Source organism: Xiphophorus couchianus, chromosome 4, assembly GCF_001444195.1.
Source record: "Xiphophorus couchianus chromosome 4, X_couchianus-1.0, whole genome shotgun sequence".
Taxonomy (NCBI): domain Eukaryota; kingdom Metazoa; phylum Chordata; class Actinopteri; order Cyprinodontiformes; family Poeciliidae; genus Xiphophorus; species Xiphophorus couchianus.
The window spans coordinates 29,048,642-29,076,425 of NC_040231.1; the positions used below are offsets into that span (position 1 = coordinate 29,048,642).

Consider the following 27,784-nt stretch of genomic DNA (forward strand, 5'->3'; position numbering starts at 1 on the left):
ACTACTCAAGGGGAGACAGGACAACACGGAGAGTCAGAGACACAGGAAACTCGAAATAAACACACAGAGAAACTCAAATCACAACACTTAGAGTAAAATGTGAATTTGCTCCCAAATATATATCCCATCTGCTCCAAGGTGCCATGATGACCAGTGTTTTTCACCTAACCCTAGGAAGTCTTAGCGTTTAAATTTGAGGATAAATATGATTAATTCCAGTCTCAAACATGTCCAGAAGATGTCAGTGTCTGCAGTGCTGCAGGTCAATAAGCCCAGTTGATCCCATCAGCAGGGATTTACTGCCTGCAGTCAGAGCACAAAACGACTGTCACACAACTTCTGTGTGTGTGACAGTGTGTGTGTTTTGGCTGGATAAAAAAAAAAAAACATTCTCGGGTCTCTGTCAGACCCGAGAATGGAGAAGCGCAAAAACACATTTTTAATTCTCTAAAACCGCGGGTAGGTTTTGCCAAGGCTCTTGGCCTCTCGCCCGTCTTCTCATAGCAGTTCGCCATCCGTGAATGGAGAAGCAGGAAAGAACAATTCTTTCGTCTCCAACGCCCGTTCTTAAAAAGCGTCTTTGTACGACTGCGGCCCTGGATGAACGCCAGTGAGGCCGGTCAGGTGACGTTAGCTAACTTGCCGCGTCCAACTGGATGAGAGCGTTTTGGGGAGGGAGGTCAGACCCACGACGCTGCCCTCCTCCCCTACCGCGTTCCCACCTCCATTCACCAAAGCGAAGCAGATTAACTTCCTCAGATCGCTCCTCTTTAATTAGGGCCCAACAAGAGGCGTGGAAGCACCGTGACACCACGCTAATAACTCAAGACGAGCCCAGCTGGGTAAACAAACTGAGCCAGGAACTGATGAGGATTTCATTAGGACATCAGAGTGCAAATAAACTCATTCATACACACATACTGTACATTATTAATGTCTGCTGAAACCGTCTTTACTCAGCGTGCGAGGGTAATATCACATATTTCATAAATCCCTATTTTATGCAGCTGGAGAAGGTTGACGGGGAAATTATGGTTTGGATTATCACTTGTGGGATTTTTAGGTCTTCATCCCGAGCTTCTCAGAAATGGGACGAAAGGCGATAGAAAAGGAAATGAGTGACGACCTAATGAGAAGGATTAAATTAATGGTTTCTGTGAAGTGTTCTTCAAGTCGTTCTAAGCACAACAAGTCATAGTCTGGTCGTAACTCAACTTGATTCTCATCTTCCCTCACTGTTACGTCAAGATATAGGAGCTTGTTTTATGTCAATAATCCCTTAATATTGATGAAAAAGTTCTAGTTCCACTGGCAGATTATTTCACTTATAAGACATTTTTGTTACAAGTGAAATAATCCACCATTGGAACTCAAAACTTTTCTTCAATATAAAGGAGTTATTGACATAAAACAAGCTAATATATCTTGCTGAAAAGTTACTCGTGAGTTAGTTTTGCCTTATTTCAATTGTACTAAGATATTTGTACTAGAAACTAGACCAGACATACTTGGTAAGATTTGAGTTTTTGCAGTGTAAAACACAGTCAACCACAACTACTTCCTAGGTTTAGAGGGTGATCACTTTTCCACACAGGCACAGAGGGGTTTGCTTTTTTTCTTCCACATTTTAAAACTGCATTTTATATGTCGCTAATAAGCCTTCCTTCAATCAGTATCTATTTGGCTGCTTTTATTAAACACATCCTTAAATATCTGAATTCATTTCAAGCTCACTTCAACACCGGCAGCTCATGCTAGGCTTCGTTTTTCAGACCTGAAGCCAACTGGAGCCAAAACATTTTTTTAACTTTTTTTTTTTTTTTTTAAATGTTAAAAAAAAAATTTTAAACATTTTTAAGATGTTAAAAATTCTCCGGAGTGTTTGCAGGAGACGTCGCCTCCGCTGCGTCACGTTGCGGGGGAGATGGCTCCTCCCTCCGGGGGGCCGGCCCACAGCAGCAACCATCAGGCGGTAATCCCGCTGCGTCCGCATCACGTGAACCCTCTCCAGATGGAGGAGGGGGATAAAACGGGAAAGGCACATTTCCTGCCTCAAAGCGAGGCCTTCTAAACACCTGAACTCTGACGAAATGTCTTTAACCCCAAAGGTGAACACGGAAGAGGATTATTTGGCTCCGTGGGTTCCAAAAAAAAAGGAAGATGCTTTAAAAGTGCAGCTGTTTGTGATCTGCGGGTGGTGTTACTGCGTGGAAGGTGTGACAGGGGGAGGAGGAGTCAGATGGACGCCGATGGAGACAGAGAGTACAGCGGCTAAATTTAGCCAATGGTTCTGCTGGGGTGGAGCTAATCCTCTTTGCGGTCGAATTATCTGGCCTTCGGATTAGAGAGCTTTGCCTCCATGCAAGACATCTACTCTCTAAAATGATGTCCCACCGCGGGACGTACCATGTTCCGCCGCGGACGGAGGGGCGGAGCCGGAGGAGTACATGCAGAAGACGCAGAACGCCATTCTGTTCCGGTCAGGAAGTGTCGGTGACCTCTGCTCTGGCCCATCCGTCCGCCAAACATTTTCATGCTGTTTTTAAAAGCTTCCATACAGCTTGAACTGCACACAGAATTGCCTCTTCTTTACTTTTAATCTAATTTATTTACTTTGGATCAACATTATTAGCTTTTTCTTCTTTTGCTCTTTCCCTTGGTTTGTTATTTTGTTTGTATTTCCTTTTAATTCCTGTAAAGCACTTTGTATTGCCTTGTTGCTGAAAATGTCCTACATAAATAAAATCACCTTCACCTTTTTACTTTTCTTCCACTGGCAGATTATTCCACTGATATCCAGCACTTTTTCATCAATATTTAGAACTTACTGACCTAAAATAAGCTCCCGTATCTTGCTGAAAAGTTACGTTTTCTCATATTTCAAGAGAGGTAAGATACTTGCACTAGAAACTAGGCCAAAAATACTTGGTAAGGTTTTGTGCTTTTGCAATGCAGCATGAAGCATGACGTCAAAACTTTTTTTTATTTTGTGTTCTTGCTGCACGTAAGTACTTTTTTGTACATGTTCAAAAAATAAACTAAAACAAATCTATTCTTTATGGCAGCTGTTGCTGTGCGGTGGGGCGTCAGGTATTCACAGTAACTAATGATCTGTGAAAAAAGTCCTCCGACATCAAACTTTAGAACAAGATTATCTGTCGTACAATACCGTCACAACAGTGACAATTTTAATAAATGTGACTTTTTTAATAAAAGTTACATGCTGCAGCTTTAATAACCTCAAAGGCCTTCATACTGCCTCTTAGGTTACTTCTAAACAAAGTAGATCAAACTGGATTTTATTTAGGGGCAGAAGGAAAGTGCACGCCACACTTTTCAGATTCTCCGACATCATTTGTCTTCCGCCGCGCATTTACGCACCAATTCGTGTCACTTTGACACATAAAAATTGACATTTATACTTGAAGTTGAGGCAAAGTGTGAAAAAGATAAAGGGCAATGATCATAGCCCAATCCAGCCGTATATTCCGTTCCCATCCTCGTCTGCGTACAGTCCGAATCTAAACCTCAAGAATTACCTGTGGTGCAGCAAAAACTGTGACCATCAATGTCACAAGACTCCACAGAGACAAATTTGCGTCACCCCCTCCTTCCTTCCTGCTTCAAGGAAAGAGGAATACTCCAGTCCTGTTTGCCGATTTGCTTATCTCAGGACGGATGAGCAGTCAGCATTCTGATTCAATGTCTCACTCAAGGACACTTTGGCGCACGGCCAGTCCTCCTCTGCTGATTATAGGAGTTTAAAATAAATAAATAAATAAATGAACGGGAACTTGGGTGCGGCGGCCCCGCAGGCGGTGCGTTAAACGTGACACCGGCGGTGAGAACCGTTCGCCACCGTGTTTAGATGGTAATCTGAAAAACATGTGGACGGGTCTTTGCTATGTGCACTGATTGCTAAAACACTGGAGGTCCTTGTTCATGTTTCCATGACAACAAGCATCTGCGACGGTGAAGTGGCCTTGAGCGCCCCCCACCTCAAAAGAGAAATGAAAGAGAGAGAAAAAAAACATAAGGAGAATTTCAATCTCTCACATGGCAACTCTGACCTTTGACCTCTTTGCGGAGGATTGCTAGCAAACGTCAGAAAAAAAAACCCCAGCATGTAGAAGGACAGTGTACAGCCTGCTGCTATTCAAACCTTTAGGACTGTACCATTCGGCTAAAGAGGTGTGTGTGTGTGGGGGGGATGTTAGACCTGGGAGGGGGTAAGCCCTGCGTGGGAGGGACGGTGTGTTTGTTGTGTGTGTGTGTGCGTGTGTGTGTGTGTAGGGGGGGGTTGTGTGGGCTGGTATACTAATCCCTCGGGTTTGGCTGCAGCCTGGCCTCGGGATAAACCGTCATGTACGCTCGGGACAATTGAAAATGCTAGTTGGATTTAAACAGTTTATTTATTTTTTTAAATACTAACTTGTTTCCTCCTCAGAAGTTAAAGGAAAATACAAACTATGGTAAGATCCTATTTGTTCTTCTGGCTGCTTTTCACTTCAGTTTGTTTTGTCACATAAATCAACAAAGAAGTGATAGGACTGGGATGTACGGCAATACGACTAGAGCTGAAATCATTTTCTGTTTCCACACTGGATGTTAGCCTTTATAGGGTTGGTGTAGCTTGCTTCTCAAAAAATAAATAGGCTACAATTATTATGATGATTTAACTCTCACACTGTTGCAACTTCTGCAAATGCTTACGATAAGATAGGATTGATGAGCAAAGGAAATCTGGTTACTACAGAAGTGAATTTGGCGCTCCGTCCTCAGAAGTCATGTCGGATTGTCTTTTGCCCTCTGAAGCTCAGTGAAGATCACGATGAACTCTGTTCCCTCACAGTCCGCTCATTCTGCTGTAAAACCAGTCCGACGCGCCAGCGGCCGAAAGGATCTGCAGTGGAGGCAGATTATTATTATTTTTTATTTTCTGTTTAATCTCCCTTCGATTGCCAAAAAATGTTCAACTTGCAGCACAGAGGACTCCTGAAGTTCTGACAGAGGCCAAAATAAATAAACACCCAAAACGGGAAGCACTTTATAAAAACTACACCTCATTTAGCCACTATTTAACCTTGAAAACGTCATTAATTAGGCATGAGTCATACTTAATAAGCTGTAAATCAATACATTTATTAATGCTTAACCAATAATGCCTAATTACTCCCAAAGCCAACATACTCAGTATTTATTCATGTTTACTAACTCATGAATTAACTACTCTATATACTTGTGCGTATGTTTGTAAATGTTCAAATTATAGATATACTTTCACAAAAACGTTAGAGAATGTTTGAAATGGCAATATATTAATCCTGCAATGCATCCATCGACTATGAAACACGCAACATTTTGTCAAATGCCATCATCAAAAAGATCAAGCAAACACACATCACTTATATTGCTCAATGTTTCAGTTGCTGTGGGCCAAAAGCAGATCTAAACTGGTGGGTTTTAAGCGTCGATTTGAAGGAACTTTACTTTCTGGCATGTAATGGGTTGTAAGAACCAAATTAATTATATATTTTTTATATAATTATAACCAAATATTATATATTTTTGCTATGTTGCAATTTATACTGTCCACAATCAGCTGGTGTTGGCAAGATTTGCCTGTTACAATAAAGTTGTAATGATTTGATTCCTATTGTATAAAGGTACAATTTAAATAACTTGCACAGACTGTATTTACGGTCCTCAAAAATCTCTTTTACAGTGAACTGTTCTCCAAAAACTCAACATAAAGTCTTGGAAACGGCTGAAGTGAGGAAGAATTGGCGGGAAGAATAGCAAGGAACTATGAGAAATATGACAAATGCAGTTCGAAGAAGTGTGTGTGTGTGTGTGGGCATGTGTGCGTGTGGGGGTGTGTGTGGGCGTGGGGTGCGCAGGTAAGTGTGTGTGTGCGTGGAGGAGTGTGTAAGGTTTCCAAAAATAAAAAAAATTAAAAGCAGCATCTTGTACCGTAAAATAAAAGTTCATGGAAGCCTTTGCTTGCAGAGACACAAGGCCCGGCTGATGAAGTGGCGACAGTAAAGTTCACACTAACAGCAGATCAAAACAGCGAAAGGTCACTGGCGAAATCGCTTTCAGCAAATTAAGTTGCATCCTGTAAATCCTCGCGCCGCCATTGATTTCTCACGATTTCAGAGGGACTCGCTTGACTTTTCGGAAAGGCGGATCGTGACCTATCCGAAGTCCGCACAGGCATTTAAAGCTTCTCGGACATCTGAATTAGTGCGGAGGGTGTCTGTGGCAGGGGGGGCATGGACGCGAGGCGGCCAGGGGAGCTGGGTGAAAATCTGAGGGTTATGTAAGCGCCAGCTGCAGCGTGATGATGAAAGCAACATCAGTTCCCCCCCCCGAAACCGGACCGAGCATCGATCCTGCTGCAATCCTCCGCTGAATTGTTCCATGTTTTATTCACACTGGCTGAAGGGAAAATGGATGGTGGTGATCATGCAGTGCTGCTGCTGCAAAAAAATTAAAGAAAAAAGAAACAAACTGCTCTATTCACACCACAGCACCGACTTCAGAGCCTCAGTTGAAACACCGCTGCCATCAAACACTTTGTTGATTTTTTTTGTTTTTTTAGGATTTTAGCAAAAATGTGTCTCAAGAAGGGCAAAGTGTTTTTTAAAAAAGGAGCTTTAATCTGGATTAAGTAGCAGTTTGTCATCATGTCTGGATGCAAGAGCAGACCAGAATGACCTCAAACGAAGACATTTCTGCGCCATGTCTCGCGTGACCCGAGCAGATGTTTTTGCCACAAAAACCTAAAAAATGATCCTATTCTGAAGCTCTGCTGCATTACTCGAGCTTTAGAAAGGCCAAGGCAGAGAAGGAGGTAAAAAAACAACAACAAACAAATAAAAAGAATTAATGCTTTTTGTTTTCCTGTGAAATTATGCCAGTTTTCAGTTAATGAAGAAGCTATCCCATGGCTTCAAAAACAGCATATCGAGTTTTAAAAACAGTCCATTGGAGGAAAATCCTGTTGGGAGAAGATACAACTTTCAATGGTCACATCATCTTTGTGTCAGACTTCTGTGTGAAAGGCGGCATTGTAGCAGCCTTCAGTAAACTTCCAGAAAACTGCAAAACAGCCGAAACACTGACTTCCTTTAAAATCAAGACTAAAAACCTGCATGTTTAGTTTGCTGTAATTCACAGTAACTGGAACACTGATCGGCACATTTGATGTGTGTTTGCTTGATGATTTTGATTAGATGTATTGTTTATTGCTTGTTTCATAATTGGTTACTGTGTTATGTTTCTATGGTGTAAAGCATTTTGAACTTCTTTAATTTGTTGGACTGTGATGCACAACTAAACTCAAAGTATAGTTGTGTATCACTAAACTGCAAGTGTAGTGATATACTTGTAGTTATTCTGTCAATAGTTCTTGTCAGAAATATTGACTTCACTTGTGAGTCTTAGAAATCACATTTGAAATCTGCTATTAACCCAAAATGACCCTCAAAATGCAAAACTTATATATTTTTTAAAATATTTGTTTCTTCATGGCTGAACCCATATATTAATATATATTAATTGATGTCTCATCTTTTTTTACATGTCCTTTTAAAATTACAAATTGAAGAATTTCAGAAGGCATTTTATTTTAGGTTTTAGTGTTTATTTATATGGACTGATACAAAAGCAACTTTTTGAAGCTTTATAATGTTACTCCCCCGTTGTTGTGATGACATGCCAAAGGGGAGTGTCAGAAAGAGTAGGAGCTTCTTAAAAAGACAGGAACCTATTTCAATGCGTCACATATGACTATGATGTGTCGTCAAATTTCTTTTAAGTTATTTTTGGTGTACAGCATTTTAGGAACAGCTGAAGGCAACATAGTTACTTGATTGTGCTATAAAAAGGAACTATGTGCCTGGAAAATACATTATTCCCCCCATTAAAAATGTACATCAAATATATCCAATGATTTTATTACACATGACAGTAAGTAAAACTTTACCTCTGGTCTTTTCACACCCAATGTTTCCAGACTTGGTGCCTTCTAGCAGGGTTTACTGTCAGGAAATGTGATTAAATGACTCCAGAAAGGGAGAGGTCACTGACTGAGTCAACTGCCCTTGAACTAAAATAAAATGGAATATAGAAAAAGCTTTCAGATAATAATGTAGGCTACAATTGAATTACGTGCTTCGTTTGAGAATTGCATGACTACAGATTTGTCTGATTTGTTAACAGATACGGAAAGAATGTAGAAATAGACAAAACTGCAATGGATATGAGCTATGAAATGGGGCTAACAATGTGGGAACGAGGCGAGCTCACCAGGCAGTGACATTTACACTAGCACAGAGCTAACAGAAGGTAGATAATGTGTAGCTTCTGCTAGCACAGAGCTAACAGAAGGTAGATAATGTGTAGCTTCTGCTAGCACAGAGCTAACAAATGTCTCTAACATGAGACTCGCAAGTTAGCAAGAACTAGCGAAAGTCACCTTTTGCTAGCTTTAGTTAGCTTTTAACTTTAAGTCTTTTTCAATTGTTTCTTTGCATTTTTTACTTTTAAATTTCTCATCCGTCTGCTCTGTTAGCAGAAGCTACACATTACCTACCTTCTGTTAGCTCTGTGTTAGCAGAAGCTACACATTATCTTTAAGCTCCACCACAGCTTTCTCTCTGACCTGTCTGTTAACAAACCTGTAAGCCTTAGAGAACAGCTGGATTTATACATACTAAGTATCACACAGGTGGATTCTGTTCACAAATCACATGTTTTCTAAAAATAATTGCTTACGCTGAATTTTCTCTAGAGGTATCAGAATGAAGAGGGTTGAGTAAAAAATTTACACTATGCTTTTTGTATTTTTGTTCTATTTCTTTTCTTCTCCTTTACAAGTATGTGCTACTTACTATTGATCTGTTGCAGGAACTTAGAAGAAAATAGACTTTAATCCATCCATCCATCCAAATTTATTGTTACTGCTAGATTGCTGTGTGCAATACAAAGAACTGCCTGGACTCCAAAAAACATTTATGAGTTGCTAATATTGTTTTTTTATTTTGATTCTGGAATAAAAACAACAGAAAAATAATGAAGTCATTAAGAAATGTAGTCTACATTCAGCAACTAGTTGGACATTACAAGCCGCTCATTATCTGAGGTCAAAGTTTGCTGTGAATCTCAATCAGAGAGAGGTTATTACTGATTCGTTACATTATTACCCCAGTATTTACTAATACTATCACATATTGCATGTTTTCCTCCAGGCACAATATTAGGAAAATATGCAATATGGGATATAATTAGTGAATGCTGTGGGAATAATATAACAAAACCGACCTCCGACCTGGAGGTCACGGTCCATCGGTTCTCCTGTTAAGAACCACAGCGTCAGAAGTTAGAGGTGCTGATAATTCCTTCACATTTCAACAGCTTGGCGATTTTAAGAGTGACGTTCGGTAATGTAATAGACTGGATGTTTTTTTATTTTTTATTTGACATACAGATGTCCAAAGAAATCCATCTAATGTTATGAATATTAAGCTCTTTCTTATTTTAGAAGTGATTGGCCTTGTTCAGAAAGAACACTGCTCCAAAACAATCTGACTGTGCTGCCTTCACAGTCAGCCACGCTGTTTGGTTAAGAAGAGTTTTGGCTTTCTGTATTAGAAAAAATAAAAATAAAAAAACACCAAATAAAATTCATATCACTTTTGGAGTGGTGATGTAAAATGACTCTCCTTAATCACTTTATAGACTCGCTGAGCGAATTCCAAGGTGTGCAATACTGGATATTTTGGTTTTGATCCAAAGCCAAATAAATATCAAGTATTGCAGATACTGATACAAATCCTGAAACTTATTTAAGTATGACTTCTGACCTATTTTTATTATTTTGTCAAAACCTACGACAGAATTTTGATAAAGTAGGTATCTACAAAATATGCTAACATAATAAAAAAAAGTTAATATAACAATATACACATACAAACAGAAACAATATTAACAAAAACAAATGTGTGTGCATTTTTTTAAATGCAAGAAAAATGTCATTTGAGAGCAAATCAAAGAAAAATCCTTTTTATGTCGAAGTTGCAACACTAGAATACAAAAAAAAAAAATCTAAAGGGAATTGGAAACTAAAGTTTCAATCTTATTACATTAGTATCCATCGGATACCGATACCAAGATGGTATCAATATTTATGGTTCGATCTGCTCACCTCTAATCAACACTGCTCACAAGTCTGAGATGTTTCACAGGAGCTCAGGCATCAACAAGCATCAACTTAAAGAAGGAAATGTTGATACGTGGGATGTGAGACGTCTGACTTGGGCACTTGGAGCAGAAGGAAGTCAGTGTTTCTAACCGTTTAACCTTTCATTATCCACCAAACTAACAACCTGCTACCGCCAAAGACGTGGCCACAAGGTTCACGACTGCTTGATTTTTCATTTATTTTGCTGTGAATGTGCTCCGAACATCACCCTTCCTGTATTTACAGTGACGGCAAAACTCTGTGTATTCGACGTCCTTTGCGTTTCAAAGCGTCTTCTTCTGCTCTGGACTGATTTGAATGTGTCATTGTCACAGCGACGGCTGCTGTGTGACGGATCAAAATGGCGTCAGAACATTTGAGCGCAGAGACAAAGAGATTATCTGCCTGTGCAGAAGGACAAACTGCTCACTGGGGAAAAATGGCTTTCCTCCGTACATCTCTGGCCGGCTGAAAAGATGCTTTCTATTCACCTAGAATGATAACGAGCTCACACAGGAGCAAAGAAATGCTTTATAACATAGAAAAGAGGGAAAAGAATGAGGCTAAACTACAAGTAGAAGACAGAAATTAAAAAAAAGAAAAGATATTGTATGTTTCATATTTCTTCAATGAGTTTGAAGTAGTTTTTTGAAAATGGCTGCTGCAGTGGTGTCTGATTATATTACCATGGCACACTACAGCCATTGCAGATGCAAAAAATAAATAAATAAAAAGGAGGAGTACATTGTCACCAAAAGTCTCAAATTTTTAGATTACTCTCAGAAATTTGCTGGAAAAAACTTATGAGATTAATCTCAGACACTTTCTAGAAGAAAAATTGGACATTTCAAACGTTTTCTTTTTATAAACTGTGAAATTTTGCAATTTTTCTGAGTTTGAAATTTCTTTTTTGGAAAACGTCTGAGATTGATCTCATAATTTCTGAAACGTTTTCTCCCAAATTTTCAACATTTCAAACTCAGAAATGTCCAAGCTTTTTCCAGGACATTGCTGAGATTAATCTCAACATTTCGGAGTTTTATGGCAGAAATTTACTCTTTTTTTTTCGATCTACGTTGACGCTCGTATGAGTGTGAATTGTTGCACTGGATTGCTTCTGCTTTTCCATCTCTGCTGTTGACTTGACAGACATGTTGCCATGTTTTTTTTTTTTCAGGTTCAGCATGCAGCTCTGTGCTCCAGAAAGCAGGTAGCAGTCGATCAACACACTTTGTGACTGCTTAGAAGTGAGACTCTACAACTACAGAAGATCTGCTGTTTCTTCAAACTGTTAAAACCAAAAAAAATAGAAACAAACAAACTCACGGCTCCTCGGGAAGATTATGCCATTGTAGCTGGCGAACTTGAGCTTCTTCAGCATACAAAACCTTTCGAGACCGAGTCCCGTTTGCACAGGCAGGAACCATGGATGACCCCTACCACAACAATGTGAACCAGCAGATGACTGAGGGCGGAGAGTACACCTACACTCAAGGTGGAGGAGGTCAGGACGGCTACCCTTACCAGACGGACTATCCCCAACAGGATGAGGACGCCGCCAGCGACGCCACCGAGGGGGCCGATGAGGACGATCAGATGTACGAGGGGGAGTACCAGGGCATCCCCCACCCCGACGAGATCAAGGAGGCGCGGCGGGCCGCCCGGTTGGAGGCCAAGAGGAAAGCCCGTCTGACCGCGCAGCAGCAGCAGCAGCAGCAGGAGGAGGAGGAGAGCCTGCCGGAGCAGTACGAGACCATCATGGAGGACTGTGGCCACGGCCGCTTCCAGTGGACGCTCTTCTTCGTGCTGGGACTGGCGCTGATGGCGGACGGCGTGGACGGCTTCGTGGTGGGCTTCGTCTTGCCCAGTGCTGAAAAGGACATGTGCATATCCAACGCAGACAAAGGACTCTTGGGTGAGTAGAAGCAAAGCAAATTTATTTTCATAATTCCAATTTATGCAATTATGTCAATTGAAACGCAGCTATTGGTGTAGTTGGCAGCAAACAGATAAAAACTGCATTGATTGATTGATAAAGTAATATTTAACCACACAACTGCTATCTTTAAGGTTCTACTTATGCGTCCCTCTTTATTTTCTCTCCATTCAGTTGCAACTTTCAAAACACAATTTTAGAGAAAAAAAAAGAAGTTTTTTTTGTTTTTTATTTTATTGTATGCAGCTTTGTGAAAAATGTACCATGAAAACATCTGCTCCTCACTTATAGCTGAGCAGCAAATTAAACCCCCTCACCTTTATCTCCCGGACCTGGCGTGTAGCGAGGCGATGTAGCAGATTGCACATCCCTCATTTCATCTCAACAACGGGCTCCCGGGACGAGGCGTGGCGAGAGGCTGATGAGGAAGCGGCCGCTGATTGCATTCAGCGTGTGTTCCCTGGGCTAACGCAGAGCATGCTGCCGCAGTCAGAAATGCCCGGCGCCCCGCAGCGTCCCGGCGCAGAGCTGTCAGACACGCTTCGGGCCTCTGACAGGCTGCAGGGTAGCGTGAGGAGAGGCCCCGGCGAAAATGAAATCACAGCATCTGTTTGTACAGGGCAAGAGGAGAGCTATGATCGCTGGCTTGGAATATGAAGCAGGGCCGCAGAGCGGTGCTGCCGGTTGCAGGCTCATTGCTCGGCACACCGGACAGAAGGGGAGCGGAAATATGTTTAATCTTCACCTGTAGTCCGGGATGGAAGAAGGTTTGCCAAGTGTTTTATTAGAGATTGTGTGTTTACCTTCTGGGTTTTCTTCCAACTGTCTAAAGAGTGAGGATGACATTTTGGACCGGGACGAGGCGGAGAGGGGAGTTAAAAATATGGAAGTGAGCAGAAAAAATGTAGGAAGAAGAAGAATATGTGAAAGGTATGGTTTTAAAAAGTTGAGGTAGTGAATGGTTTGCAAAGTCTGAAAAGCGTGCAAGGAATTTGTGTCCATTCCTCCTTAGTGTGATACCGTTTATAAAATCCAGCTGCCCAGGTTCCTGTACTGAAATAGAGAAAACAGGCGGTCCGCCTTTAAAAAAAAGAAAAGCTAATTTGATTCAAGTAATCAAATTAAGCTTATACAGTAAATATATTAAGCGTATGCATTCCCACAAGACCTGTTCATTTGCTTTAATCGACCTCTAAAGTCCGGTTCGTTTTGGGAGGTGTGAATCCCAAAACACCTATTTTGGTCTGATGCAGACCAAAGTACTGAACTCTGGTCCGGCTAAAACACCTGATCCCAGTTCGGGTTGAAGTGAACTCTGGCACAGGTCGAATGCATACATGGATGCAACTGGACCAGAAACCGCTCCAAAAGCAGGAAGCAAATTGTAGAGCAGGGCATTCTGGGTCAACAGAGCCAGAATAAACACACTAGTCTCACACCACAGGGAAAAATGACTCGGGTTTTTTTAACCAGACAAAAAAGAAATTCTACAACTACTCAAATCTGACACCACTCCATTTTTGTTTACATTTTGGGAAGAAGGTAGTTGCACTCAGTGTCTTCTTCAGAAGTTTTTGTGTCGTTCCCTTCAGTAGTTCCTGGTGCAGCGCCACCACAGGCGAGGAGGTGAACAGGTTTTTCAATTAGTTTGGATCGTTTGACACAGTGTGAGTGTGAAAGTGAACCACAGCAGCTGGAAATGTAATCAATGTTGCAATTTTGGTCTCAAAACAAACCGACACAACTGGACTATCAGGCGTGAAGTTGCCATCTTAAACAAACTTAAATAAATTAAGTTTGACAGACTTAATTTGTTTGTAACAAAATGTTTTTTTTAAATTTGGAGCTCCATTTTTTCAAAAGGTCATGTAACATTTGCATCCTGCAAACATGACTCTTTGGATTGAAAAGGCTGCAATACTTGATCAAGATTCAAGAATAGCCATATGTCAAGATGGCCTAGTCAAAGCCCAGACACAAATCCAATGCAGAGTCTGTGAAAAGACTTGACAATCGATGTCCAGTCAATATCATTAAGCTTCAACTATTTTATGAAGAAGAGTGGAATAGTCTCTAGATGTTAAACGCTGGAAGGGTCAGAGTTCAAAAGACTCTGAAAAGTAAGAGGCTGAACACATGAGCAAGTCACACTTTTCAGACTTTAAATTCTAAAAAAACATTTAAAAGTGTGCCATTTTCCTGAAAACCATGCGTTTTCCTTCCACTTCTTATTTTAGAAGCTTTAAACGTTTGTGAATTATTTGAAAACAGTTCGATCAGCCAGCTGGATTAGTGACATGTCAAAGCTAAAACAGAACACTTCTCTGTACTTGGAACATGTCCCTTCAAAATGCTAAATATTTTTTTGCTAATTGTTGACTTTGTCACTTTGTGCAATCAGCACTTTCACCAACTGACAAAGTTGTTCCCTTTGTCTTTGACTCGGTCACACAAAGAACCAAAACTAGGAAAGCATCATCGCTGGGGAACCCATTACTCAAACCGTGAAAAATATGATCGAATGATTTGATATGAAGCAATTTATAGAGATATATCTAATCTGTCTTGGGTGACTAAGTTCTGCTGACAAGGTTAGTGTTTTCATGACTCACTGTAAGTCGTGTGGTTTATCAGCTAAATTTGTATCTATTCATGGATACAATATTTCATCTTCTGCGTGTGGCAGATGGGAGTTATATCGCTTTCACTTCTAATGCGGATGAGAAACGATGAATTCTCCTTCACCCTGAAAGTATTTGGCAGCTTCAATATATTAAAGGAGACTTTTTCAAAGGTAATGTAGCTGGAACAGATCCTGATTCTCCACCTGAAGGACACAGTTCCATCCTCTCAACCTGTACATGCATGTATACACACCCACACACACCCATACACACTCTAAAGTTGGATGTTAAACTCAATTTCACATTGGACCACATGATGAATGTTCTCAAAGGGCCGGTTGTGCCACTATATTTTCATATTCCTTTATTCCTTTAATCTAGATCCGTTGAGATCTAGATCTCATTTTCAAGAGGGACCTGAGCAAAAATTTATATAAACACACACTGTGGGAGAACCACAGTGCTGGTTCTGTTGGACCTCAGTGCAGCTTTTGACACTGTTGACCATGACATACTACTGAATCGACTGGAGAGTTGGGTCGGTCTCTCCGGTCCAGTGCTTAACTGGTTTGAATTTTACAAAAAGAACAGGGATTTCTTTGTTTCAATTGGAAACTTCTCATCAAAGAGGTCAAAGGTCACATTTGGGGTACCCCAAGGTTCAATCCTAGGATTATTCAATATTTATATGCTCCCACTAGTTCAAGTTATAACAGGAAATAATATTAGCTACCATAACTATGCAGATGACACACAGCTCTACATTACAATGTCACCAGGTGACTCAGAGCCCATCCAATCACTGAACAGATGCTTAGAACAGATAAATGTGTGGATGTGCCAAAACTTTCTCCAGTTGAACAGAAACAAAACTGAAGTTATTATTTTTGGACCTAAAGAGGAACGATCTAGAGTCAATGCACAGCTTCAGTTATTACAACTGAAAACCAGCGATCAGGCCCGAAACCTGGGAGTAGTGATGGACTCTGACCTGAACCTCCAGAGCCACATAAAGACAGTTACAAAGTCGGCCTTCTATCACCTGAAGAACATTTCCAGGATTAAAGGACTAATGTCTCAGCCAGATCTAGAGAAGCTCATCTATGCGTTCATCTTCAGTCGTATTGATTATTGCAACAGCGTCTTCACAGGTCTGTCCAACAAATCAATCAAACAGCTGCAGCTGATCCAGAATGCTGCTGCTCGCGTTCTCACTAAAACCAGGAAGATAGAGCACATAACACCAGTTTTAAAGTCCCTCCACTGGCTCCCTGTAGCTCAAAGAATAGACTTTAAAATACTGTTGTTAGTTTATAAATCACTGAGCGGCTTAGTACCACAATACATTAAAGATCTGCTGTTGTTGTATCAACCTTCCAGACCTCTCAGGTTTTCCGGTTTTGGTTCTGCTCTGCATCCCCAGAACCAGAACCAAACGAGGAGAAGCAGCTTTCAGCATCTATGCACCACAAATTTGGAACAAACTTCCAGAAAACTGTAAAACAGCTGAAACACTGACTTCCTTTAAATCTAGACTAAAAACCCACCTGTTTAAGATTGTATTTGAAATGTAATCAATTACAAATTTATTGATGCAACTTGACTTAATGTCGTGTTTTGATTGTTGATTCTATGTTGCATGACTTTGTGTTTTTGTCTATGATGTAAAGCACTTTGAAATGTGCTATACAAATAAAATTTGATTTGATTTTAAAATATTAATAAATAGCTGTGTCTGCATTCAATAAGTACTATTTAAAAGTAAACTATAGTCAACATTTTTCAACATTGATAAGTCGCCCGAACATTTCAGTCCTTATTGTGATTTTTTCACAATTAGAATCACTAATTTTTGTGATGCCAATTTAGAAATGTTTGCAACCGATTTTGCAGTATTTTACAGTAAACATGACTTTTTGTTACTTTCCCTATTGACTATAGCGTGACATCGTATGAGGCAGAAGTAGCAGTGTAGTAGAAGCAAGAAATACTGCCACCTGCAGGTGGGAGTTTGCATCACTTAAGACCAATGTTCTAAAAATTGTTACAAAAAATTTTGCAATAAACAAAACAAAGTGTGAGGATCTGTTGATTTTGCGTGAATCTCCAAGATCACTGAATCGCGAAAAAGAGGAGGGTCTGATTAGCTGTGATAAACTTTGTCGATATTCTATTGTTGAAAAAAACAAAAAAACAATTTTGCTATTGCGGTGTTTCCATTAAATAAGAATAGCAACTAAACTCACATGTGAATACGTTTGTTCACGTGATATGTCAGTTAGAAACGCCGCTCCGTCATCCTTCCACCAGTTCTTGTCTTTTCCACCAGTACTGTCATCCCGTTGTTGAACATGTGACTCTTATGATGTAAAAAAAAAAAAAAAAAAAGTGTTTTGGAAAACACAATAATTTCAATGCAGCCAAAAAAGACGTGTTTTTTTCAAATTAAGCTAATGTATTTTCGTTATTCCAATCTGTGCATTTATAACGTCAATGGAAGCACAGCTATTGCTGTATTTTAGCACTAAACAGATAAAAATCGCTTTGATTTGATTGATAAAATATTTAATCACAAAACTGCTATCTTTATGCATCCCTCATGGAGTCTGTAGGGCCACATAAATAAAAAGCTATAGCGGCCCAGATTTGGCCCCCGAACCTTCAGTTTGACACATGAAATCTAAAGCATCAAATTGCCAAAGTTAACAGGCGACACGATGCCTCTGACTCTTGTTGCCTTGACATCCCGTGTGGCCTCTTGCTGAATGGGCTGCGCGGGGAGCAGAATGAAGCATCTGCACACTTTACTAATCCTTGGGGAAGGTGCACGATGCACACTATGGCTCCACGTGCCGCTAAGCCGCTTACGCCCTCAGTAATTACGACTGTGTAGTAAAAACACAGGACTGGCAGGCAGAAAGTACGAGTCTGAAGTCTCAAGAGGAGTAGTTGACCAAAGATGATTGAGAATTCACAAGAATATAGAATGAAAGCAAAATAAAAAGACATTTACCTTTGTCTGCATAGTGGCCTTCTGACAGGAGAAATGGAGGTTCTTTGGTCGCCGGCGCAAGGTTAAAGAACGCCGCGACTCAGAAAGTCTTTGCATTTCAATAAGGTGTTGTACAATGACAGTTGGACCAACACTAGTCACATAGGTACAAAGGGTGCAGGTTCTCTGTACAACATGGACCTTTCTGTCCATCAGATCACCAGTTTGAGTGTGTGTGCTTTGGATGTCTTAATGAATGTTACAGAACATCCGGAGCTGAATGGATTCAGAATAAAAGGCATGCATCACTCTGAAATAAAGCATGAAAGCTGCTGATTACTCTGCACTTTCTGTTCATATGAGGGTGAAGGGAGCCCCCTGGTGGTGCAGCTGCTGTTTTAAAGAGACTGCAGTGCAGTGCTGTCCAAACGTTTTGGCATGGCAGTACTGCAAGTTTTTTAAAAATCTTTTTTTCTTACTGTAAGTAGTTAAAATGTAATGTTTGTCACTGACTTCTTAATTGGCAACTGTATGTTTTTATGATTTTTTTTATTTCTGTATTTTTAAGATGTAAAGCACTTTAAACTGCTTTGTTGCTGAAATGTGCCATGCAAATGTACTTGATTGATTTATTGAACATTTTAATCAAACAAGCAAAGCCGTCAGATTTCTGTAGACAAGTGATTTGTCTACAATGTAGATTTAAAACTTAAAACGAGTCTTGCAAAAAAAACCCATCCTTTTTAAAACATAAAAAAAAATCTTTTTCTACATTTTTCTCTTTTCAGCAGCAAGAACAGGGTACAGCTCTCTCTGGCTTTGTTTTGCCAAGCATATTAAACGGCCACGCCTGCGGCTGCATATTATTGAAAATCTCTGGATGTTCATTGTTGCTTTTTACTGTTAAAATAAATTAAATTCAAAGCAAAGTCCTAAATGAATCCATGTGTTGCACCTGACGTTTTCCATGGGAAGATGTTAAATTGTCTGTGGCTTTATTTGAAAGGTGAAGCATCACTTGTTACCGTAACGTCGTTTTTAAATGTGTATCAGCATCAAACTGCCTGAGCTGACAACCCAGACTGGAACTATTACGGGATTGCAATCGAGGTCTGCCCAAAATGGTTCTTTGGATGAGGCTGCTTTAATAATGTGGGTCTCTTGTGTGCATCCTGCAGGCCTGCTTGTGTATGTGTCCATGATGGTGGGTGCCTTGGTGTGGGGCGGTCTGTGTGACAAGATGGGGAGGAGGAAGTGTCTCATCTACGTTCTGACCATCGACCTGGTCTTCTCCTTCCTGTCCTGCTTCGCTCAAGGATACGGCTTCTTCCTCTTCCTGAGGTTCTGCTCCGGCTTTGGGTGAGACGCCTTATTTTTGGTATTTTTTTTCTTTTTTCCAAATACACGTTTCTCTTTGCAGCACAGCATGACTGGGTTTTTATAATAACTGACCTTTACTGTGAAGAATCTGCTTAAAGGAAACACCTTTGAAAATAAGATGCGTGACATTTTAAGAAGCTATGTAACTGCAAAAACATCCATTAGAAGCTATTATTGTTGTTTTTTGGTTTTTTTTTCCAGGAAGAAAGTATGAAAGGAAAGGCACAACTCTTTTACAAGAGTGGATCTCTGAGATTCAGAGTCCTCTCACATCCCCTCTTTTCTTCAGGTTTTCTATTGGTTGTAGAGATAAAACGATTAATCAGATTAATCGTAATGAAAATAACTGTGACCTAATTCAGTAATCAATCGATTGTTAAGTTAGAGTGCACAGACTCAAAAAATGCCATTTGCTGAAAGAACAACATTCAGAGCAATAATTAAGCCATAACTGCACAAACAATATTTACATTTTCCATTTAAGAAAACGTGAAATGTTTTGGATGCATGGGAGATTTGGTTTGGACTTAGGTGTATGACTGAGATGGCAAATGAAGGAGGCTGATTTTTCGACCGATCAAACCGTTCTCTGATAAATCTGATTCAGTTTCCATCAGATGTGCACTAAAAATGATCAAAAATTCAAAGAGTTATTGATGTCCTTGCCTAACAAGGTTCTCAGTGTTTGGTAAATGGTCCACAACTGGCCACTGCACAGTTTAATCCCCCCACAGAGTGTGGCAAAAACCATATGATGACGTTTGTGATGGTGGGACAGAAAATGCTTTTTTTCCCAACATCACAATCGTCAAACAACCCATCGACCTGTAGAAACTGATGTTTCTTTTGGAGACTAGGTTTCCACTAGCATGCCAATCTTTTCCAGACTAAGTCATCTGCTCAAATTAAATGTTGGATTTTCTGCATAAGCAGATTCAGTTAATTTGAGACTTTTTGCACGTCTTCAAGAGGCAGTTTTATGTATTTCCAGAAACAGTGTCATTTTTAGAACACAATCAAGTAACTATGTTACCTTCAGTGATTATAATGCTACATGACTTAAAAGAAATTTAACTTTGTAATTTAACACCTTGAAATTGGGCCTCTGCCTCTTTAAGAAGCCGCTGCTCTCTCTGAAGCTCCGCCTTCAGCAATTCATCACAACATGGGTTCTCCATTAGCCCTTTAGCAACGTTTTTAACCAGCGTTGCTCTGAGAAGTACCTCGCATAAAGAACTCAGCAGATCCGCATTTTCACCAGATGTTTGCTAATTGCTGTTGGCTAGTCGGAAGGAGCTGAATGGGTGAATTGTAGGGTAGGAGTGCTCTGCGAGGCGGAAATTTGATAACTGCAGCTCCAAAAATTAGCTATGCACCTTGAAGACGGAGCTAGGTCCAACCAGGCATTCTGAAAAAAGTTGATTTTGCATAATACTTCTCCCTTTAACCAGGGAGGAGATTAACAACATTTCTTCTGTATGCCTTCATCATCAATTTTGGATTTTATTCCTTATTTAGCCTTCCCCCAGACAAATGATCACAGCACCACAATGTTGTGAAGACACTCTCAGCTTTTCTTGTAGCGGAGCGTGTCGTTACAAGAAGCTTCTAATGCTGTTGCATGCTGGCGCACACCACGTCCCCCTACTGTTGATGCCACCTCAAAGAGATTCTAGCTGCAAGCTACACCCAAGGAGATCTCTTGTTTATTTACCCCAACAGAGAAGTTCTTTGCTGTGCAAATTAAGATAAGGGACGACAGTTCTTCGTTGGCTTTTGATTTCAGTTTCAGTGCTCATTTCCTGTTGCTGCCTGTAAAGCCTTTATTGTGCAATAAAAGCTCTGCACTCTCTGCAGAACGAGTTTAAAATAAATGCGCCGGTTCTCTACAAATGTTTGACCTACTCATGTGACTCTTTGTCAGCTGCGAGTGCATGATCTGAACATTTATTACAAAGTTTAAACTGCTGAGAATTTTGTTTAAAAATGGTTAGAGAAATTTTTGCAAACATCACATTAAAGGTAATAGGACTGAAACGGAGTGATATGCTTTTAGATTCAAACTATAACAGTTCTAATCCGGATTAGTTATAGTTATGTTATAGTTCTAATCTGGACGGATTAGAGAAATACAATGTTGTACTCTTTCATACAGTGTCCACATTAGAACCTGAGTTCTTCTGCATTGGCATTACATGAGTGATTGGAATTTTTTTTTTTTTACCCAATTTGGATTTAAAAAAAAACACTGAACTTGACAGCATTGTTTGATAATTAGAATCAATTTAGAATGTATATAATTGACTTGAAATCAGTTTTGTATGACTGTTGATTTCAGTTTTTTGTGCAAACTACCTTGAGAAGACGTGTATAGTGAATTGGTGCTATATAAATGACAGAATTAGTGTCACGATGTTAGATTTGAGGGGGGCGGGGGGGGGGTTCTGCTGGAATTGAATAATAATTCAAAGGTAAATGAGAATTTACTTATTTTATTCCTCTTTCTACTTCTTTAAATTGCACAAAAAAGGCAGTTTGTGAACCAACATTAATGTAGAGAATTGTCTACATGTCTCCTTAAACAAAACCTTAATCTGTGAGTAAATACAAGCCATAATTGTCAACGTGTAATTTGGTACCGTGGTTTGAAGAAGAAAATATCTTTCCTGCTGCAGAATTGGGGGATCCATCCCGATCGTGTACACCTACTTCACCGAGTTCCTGCAGATGGACAAGCGTGGAGAACATTTGAGTTGGCTCTGCATGTTCTGGATGCTGGGAGGCCTGTACGCCTCCTTCACCGCCTGGGGAATCATCCCTCACTATGGTAACGTTGTCAAGGCTCCCATAAATAAACACGTTCGCATTTTGTTGACACAGAAATTAAGATGTGGAGTAGCTGAAAAAGGCACAAGAACGTTGTACCAAAATAGACTTCACAGCGACTGTGCCTTCCAGTCTCCATGACTGAAATACAGGAGCTTAAATGTTGACACTAAAAATACGACTCATATGGAGGAGTTTTTTGAGCAGTGATTTGATAAATAGTGGTTGTTTCAGGAAGGAAGGAACAAAGGAAATACATCACTTCTGAAAAAATGAGGCAAGAAATAAAGCCTCAAGCATTTTTCCATTATCTATCTTCTTTTTCTGTACCTATCCATACTGTGTAGGATCCCTGATATTGCTGTACTCCTCTGTACTGTAAGAAAACCAGCAGGATATATATATATATATATATATATATATATATATATATATATACATATTTTGTTCTTTTTACTTTGGCCTACATTTAGCTTATAACCAATGATATGGTCAAAGTATGTGTCAAACCTAGCTAGAGCTAGCTAGTGCAAACAATTTTGCAGCTAATAACGGAAAAAAAAGAAGGTTTTCTAGTGTTAAATTAAAGTCATTAACATACTTTGCAAACAGTAACAATATAAGACAGTTCCTCTAGGTTCAGTGAAGTCTGCTCAGGTCAAAATGGCTGACTGTTAGGAATTATGTGGCTCCTTCACTTGTTTTCCAGCTAACAGAGATAAAAACATTATGTAGTGTGAACTCAAATCATCGCCATACTTTGCAGACAGTAACTATCATAACCCAGTTCCGCTAGGTTAGTATTTATTTCATCCAGTGGGAGAAGTTCAGTTAAGTTTGCTCAGGTCAAAATGGCCGACTATTACAAACAATGGGGCTTCTTCGAGGCTGTTCTCTAACCCCACAAGCTAACACTGCCCTCCTACCCGAACAACAGTCCTAGCAGATTTTGTCTGATCGGGGTCTGATATCTTTTTGAAATTTTAACTTGCTGTAACTTTGTTTATTTTTTGTTTTTTTCAGGCTGGGGCTTCGCCATTGGAACCCAGTTTCAGATACACAGCTGGAGACTGTTTATGTTTGTGTGTCTCTTCCCGGCACTGGCTGCACTCATCGGAGTCGTGTTCATGCCCGAGAGTCCACGTTTCCTGCTGGAGGTCAGATCCCAGGGCCAGATGATAGAAAGAATATGATCTCAGAAATGAACAGTCGTTACTAAAAGCTTTTACACTTTTAGCAGCTTTTGGTTTTGTGGTAGTAATTAGGGTCTAGTTTTTCTAAAAGAGCAGTCAGATAAAAAAAAAAAATCAAAAAAGGTCATGAATATTGATGTAAAATAGTTAATCACACAGTCTTCTTTGCATTATTAAAACTTGTTTCGCAAGGAAAATCCCATTGGAATTAAAAATCTCTTTTCCAAGAGAATCCTGGCCAAAAGTGGGAGCTTCACACAGAGTTTACAAATCATTTACAGCAAAGCAGATAAAGTTGACACAGTCATAAATAAATTTGTTAAAAGATTCCTCGGTTAAAACATTTACCGACAGCTGATTCCTTCTCAATATCAGTAAGAACATCCGTAAAAACACTTAGTAACAACAGCCCCTTTAGGTTCATGTATTTCTGAAACTGGTTCCAAGAAGATGGAGCAGAAAACTGAAAAGATTTCTTTCCAGCTTCAGATTGGACTTTAGGCACTGAGAGTAAAAATTAAGAGAATATCGTACAGTGGACTTTTTATTTATGCAGGTCAACACATACGAAGGAAGAAGTCCTAGTATAACCTTATAAATAAAAATATACCATTGATTGCGTCTACCAGTGGCCATGTGTAAAACCTTTGAAACCTGTTATAAATCTTAGCCCCAGCACAGAAAACAACTTTTCACGTCATGACAATCTTAGGGGAAAGTGTTAACGAGGACAGGGTAGAGTGAAATCATTCTTCAAGCATGGTTACTAAGAGAAAGTGCGTCCTATCATAATCACCTTGTGTCAAGGAATCTTCACGGATATTCCTGCAAGCAAAATTGCACCTGAATTGAGCACTATCTATAACTTAAAGGAGAATCAAAATCTCTAGGGCGCCCAAGAAAGTAGAGCAAGTACGAGGACTGTCTCCTAAGCACTTCTCTAGAGGCACTTCTCTCAAAAACATCAAGGATAGATTTGTGTTCTGCAAGAAGTACCAGGACTGGACTACAGAGGAGTGGGATAACCGCAATTTCTTTGATTAGAACCTTTTTAAACTGCTTGGGAATATCAAAACAAGGAGAATACATAGACAAAAAGGTGAATACTATTAAGGAAGAATGTATTTAAAACTTTGAACAAAATGTTTGGCTCGGCTCTTCCTCAACACAGCCGGGTTCTTCTCGGCGAGCGGGCCAGCTGTAAAACGAAACTAACAAGGCGTGTTGACGTCACAGATCACAGAGTTTAATTCATACAAAGCAATGAACAACAAAGCTGCAGAGATACAGAGATATGCATTTCTCATAAAAATAAAGACACACAACGGGAAGACAAACGAACACGGAACACATAGACAGACAACGGCGCCCACGTGGAGAGGGAAAAAAGATGGAAAAAACTCTCTCCGCGTGCTCTGTGTAGTAATCTTATATCAAAGAGGAGTTTCCGTATTTTAATATATGCAAAGAAGGCGTTCCGTTGTTCAACCAATCAGAGACCTGTTTTCGGCCCCAAAGAAACCCCAGACACTCCCCTATACAGCTCAGAGGTCTGGTTCTTATCTCAGTAAGAGGGCCACTTCGTGCTCATCTCTGTCTGGCACGAGGAGAGGCGCCAAGAAGTCTCTTGCCCCCTATCGGAATGTAAATTTATTACTCTGTCTTCAGCGGGGGAGGAAAAAGCCCTGCTTGTTTAAATGTCTGCTATTGTCAGCTCCTCCATGCTCAACATAAAACTGTTCCAATAAAAGTGTTGGCTATACCTTTACACATGTTGTAAGTATTTTAGCACTTAAATAATCATTTTCCTTTACAATCCCCCTGTTGAGGTCTGAAAACAACAGACCTCAATAAAAATCTATCAAGCCGCGCAATACACAACCAAAACACAGAACAAACAAAAAACCCAAAATATGAAACAAAAAATAAAACAGGGACATATACAAAAAATTAATAAGAAATGCTCTGCAACTTAAAAGACAACATACATCACAAAATTACAATCTGTCAAAATGAAAAACACACAAAAGTACAATCTGTTGCTCGTCTTTTTCTGTTTTTTTTTTTTTTTTTTTATGTCCATCGACAGTCTCTGAAAAACAAAATATGCAGTCTTCGTCAGGAAATGTTCAAAAATATGCGCGCAAAAACGAAAGTCCTTTTCAGAGTTCGCAACGAACGAAAACACGCAATAAAAAGTTAATGATGATCCTCTTGCAGCCTGATCCTCCTCGGATGGAAACCTCAGGTTTCCCACCTGAGTGGCTGTAGCTCACTGAAAATTGGATTATTATGCCAATATAACAGTGAGTTTCAAAAAATGAAATCTCCTCCTGAGAAAACAAGATCCAGCCACGTGACCCGACACCGGTTTGTAAAACAGACATTTTGTTTCAACATGAGTTTCATTAGCATCAGAAACACAATTACAACATTCTGTAATATCATCATAATCAAACAATGGGTTCACTGAAAAACAATTTTGTGCTTTGTCATTTTCCATCAGGAGAATTACTTCTTACTCTTTATCAAATAACGCAGACTTTGAAGGAGATCACATCCAGAAGGCACCAGAACAACAGCAAACTGAAATGAGAAAGCAGATGTAAGAGTCTCCAAAAGCATCATTCATTTGTGTATACCACACAAATATCTTCAATTCACTCGTGTCCGAGTGAATCCTCCCCGCTCGTGGCTCTGTGGCTGTTATCTTTGAAAAAATGTGAAACCGCTCCTCCAAGCAGCTGCACACCCCCTCTTAAGACACCAGCATTTGCCGTAAATTCCAGAGTCAGACTTAGAGCTCGGAACTTCAGTCCAGTCTGTATGTAGAAACCCGTGAGCAGATCTCATACCTGTCTCGTTCTGCACATTCGACGTAGGATGTGATCCATTCAACCTACGTTTCAATTATTTCATATCATACCTCCATCCGGTGGAAAACGCCAAAACCTTGTAATCACTTGCTTCAAAGGACATGTGTCCAAAGTAATGGTTTGCCAGAATGTTAAACAAATGCAGATCTTTTCTTAAACCAATCTGTAAAAATAGGATTAAACAAACGAAATATAACAATAACAAAAGCTTAAAATCGTAGTTGTAAAGCTTACATTCACCATCAAAAAATGAATATCAATATGAATTAAACAGTCTAGTTTAAATTACTTTTATAGAACCAACGAGATCTTACTGGTTGTTATTGTCTAAAACATTTTACATACGTTCTTCAAACAAAATTCAAAAGAGACAAACCTGGAGAAATTATAATGTCAATGTATCAGTGAACAAATCCAGACATTTTCAAAATATACCAATTTTACCTAGGTGTTTTGCTTGTCGAATTTAAAGTTTTATTCAAAATCGTTTTAAATGGATATAAATCAAAACAAAAATCCAGTTTAGAAAAATCATTATAATCCCACCTGTGTACTTGTACTGATTAGTGATACTTAATCAAAAACAGATTCTTCAAAACATTTCTTAAAACGTTTTACTCCATTAAATTAATGCTCTGAAAATGGCCAGCGCAATAATATTTTTTGATTTCTATAATTATTTTTCCCAAGTTAATTAACCAAAATATGCTTCATTATCACTATAAAGATTTCTATTGGTTTCAAAATACTTTAGCCCATTGTCAGAACATTTTTCAATGGAGAACGACTCAAATCCATTTAAAATAAGCACATATATTACCAGACCATATTTTCCTTTCACTTTTATGTATAGCACAGATCAGACATGTTCTTCAAAAGTTTTGTCTAAGTAATATAAATTTCAGTAATCTCTAATTAAGTAAAATAAACCCATAACATATTCTCCCCCTGTTGATGATGCATTAACTGTTAAATGCAACATCATTCCCAGTACCTGAAACAAAAATGTTGATGAAACAGGGTTATCATGTCAGCTGAGAACCCCACCGATATGCAATGCTGCCTTTTTCTAAAAAGTAAAGTTTGCAAAACAAACAGAATACGTCATTGAAGCATGTGTCAAACCTTCAAGAATACGATGTTCCCAAAATACTTCACATTACAGGTTTAAAACTCATTATTTCATCGTACTCTTATGACTTACAAATAATTCAGTATAAAACGTCTCAAGAAGTTTACTAATTAAGACACTGTGCTGGTCTCGCCTACACCAGCCAGAGAGACGTTGAAGAAAATTCAAAACACAGTTAACAAAGAAAAATCCAAAAAATAAGAAATTGGGCCCAAACTGAGATCAACATAATCAAAACACAATTCAGGCAGTAATAGAACGACTCAAGGCACAAACGGACTTACCAAGACACGAGGGAAACCTAGATAATGGCTGATCAGACCATTAACACACACCAAAGGGTAATTAAACACACAAACTTAACAAATACAGGTCAGTATATCACTAAATTTACAAATGAAAGAAATTAAACTAAAGACCAAAGTTCCCTGTCCCCTGATGAACGGGTCCAGGGGAAACTAGTAACTCCAAAGAAAAAAATTAATTTGTAATACTTAACAAAATAGACAGAGAACTGACTCGAATAGCTAAATAAAAAGTCAGACTAAGGAAAACAAATTCAAAACAAAAAATCTAAAC

At 39.4% G+C, this 27,784-nt stretch overlaps 1 protein-coding gene across 1 annotated transcript in view; it reads left to right on the forward strand.

The window, feature by feature from the left end:
- Window positions 1–4,343: 4,343 nt before the first annotated feature.
- Window positions 4,344–27,784, forward strand: part of sv2ba (synaptic vesicle glycoprotein 2Ba) — a 36,028-nt gene continuing 12,587 nt past the window's right edge. Inside the window, exons 1-5 of the mRNA XM_028013778.1 lie at window positions 4,344–4,472; window positions 11,424–12,161; window positions 18,977–19,157; window positions 21,854–22,005; window positions 23,028–23,161. Coding sequence (XP_027869579.1) covers window positions 11,672–12,161; window positions 18,977–19,157; window positions 21,854–22,005; window positions 23,028–23,161 — 957 coding nt within the window. The 5' untranslated portion in view covers window positions 4,344–4,472; window positions 11,424–11,671. The remainder of the gene's footprint in view (window positions 4,473–11,423; window positions 12,162–18,976; window positions 19,158–21,853; window positions 22,006–23,027; window positions 23,162–27,784) is intronic.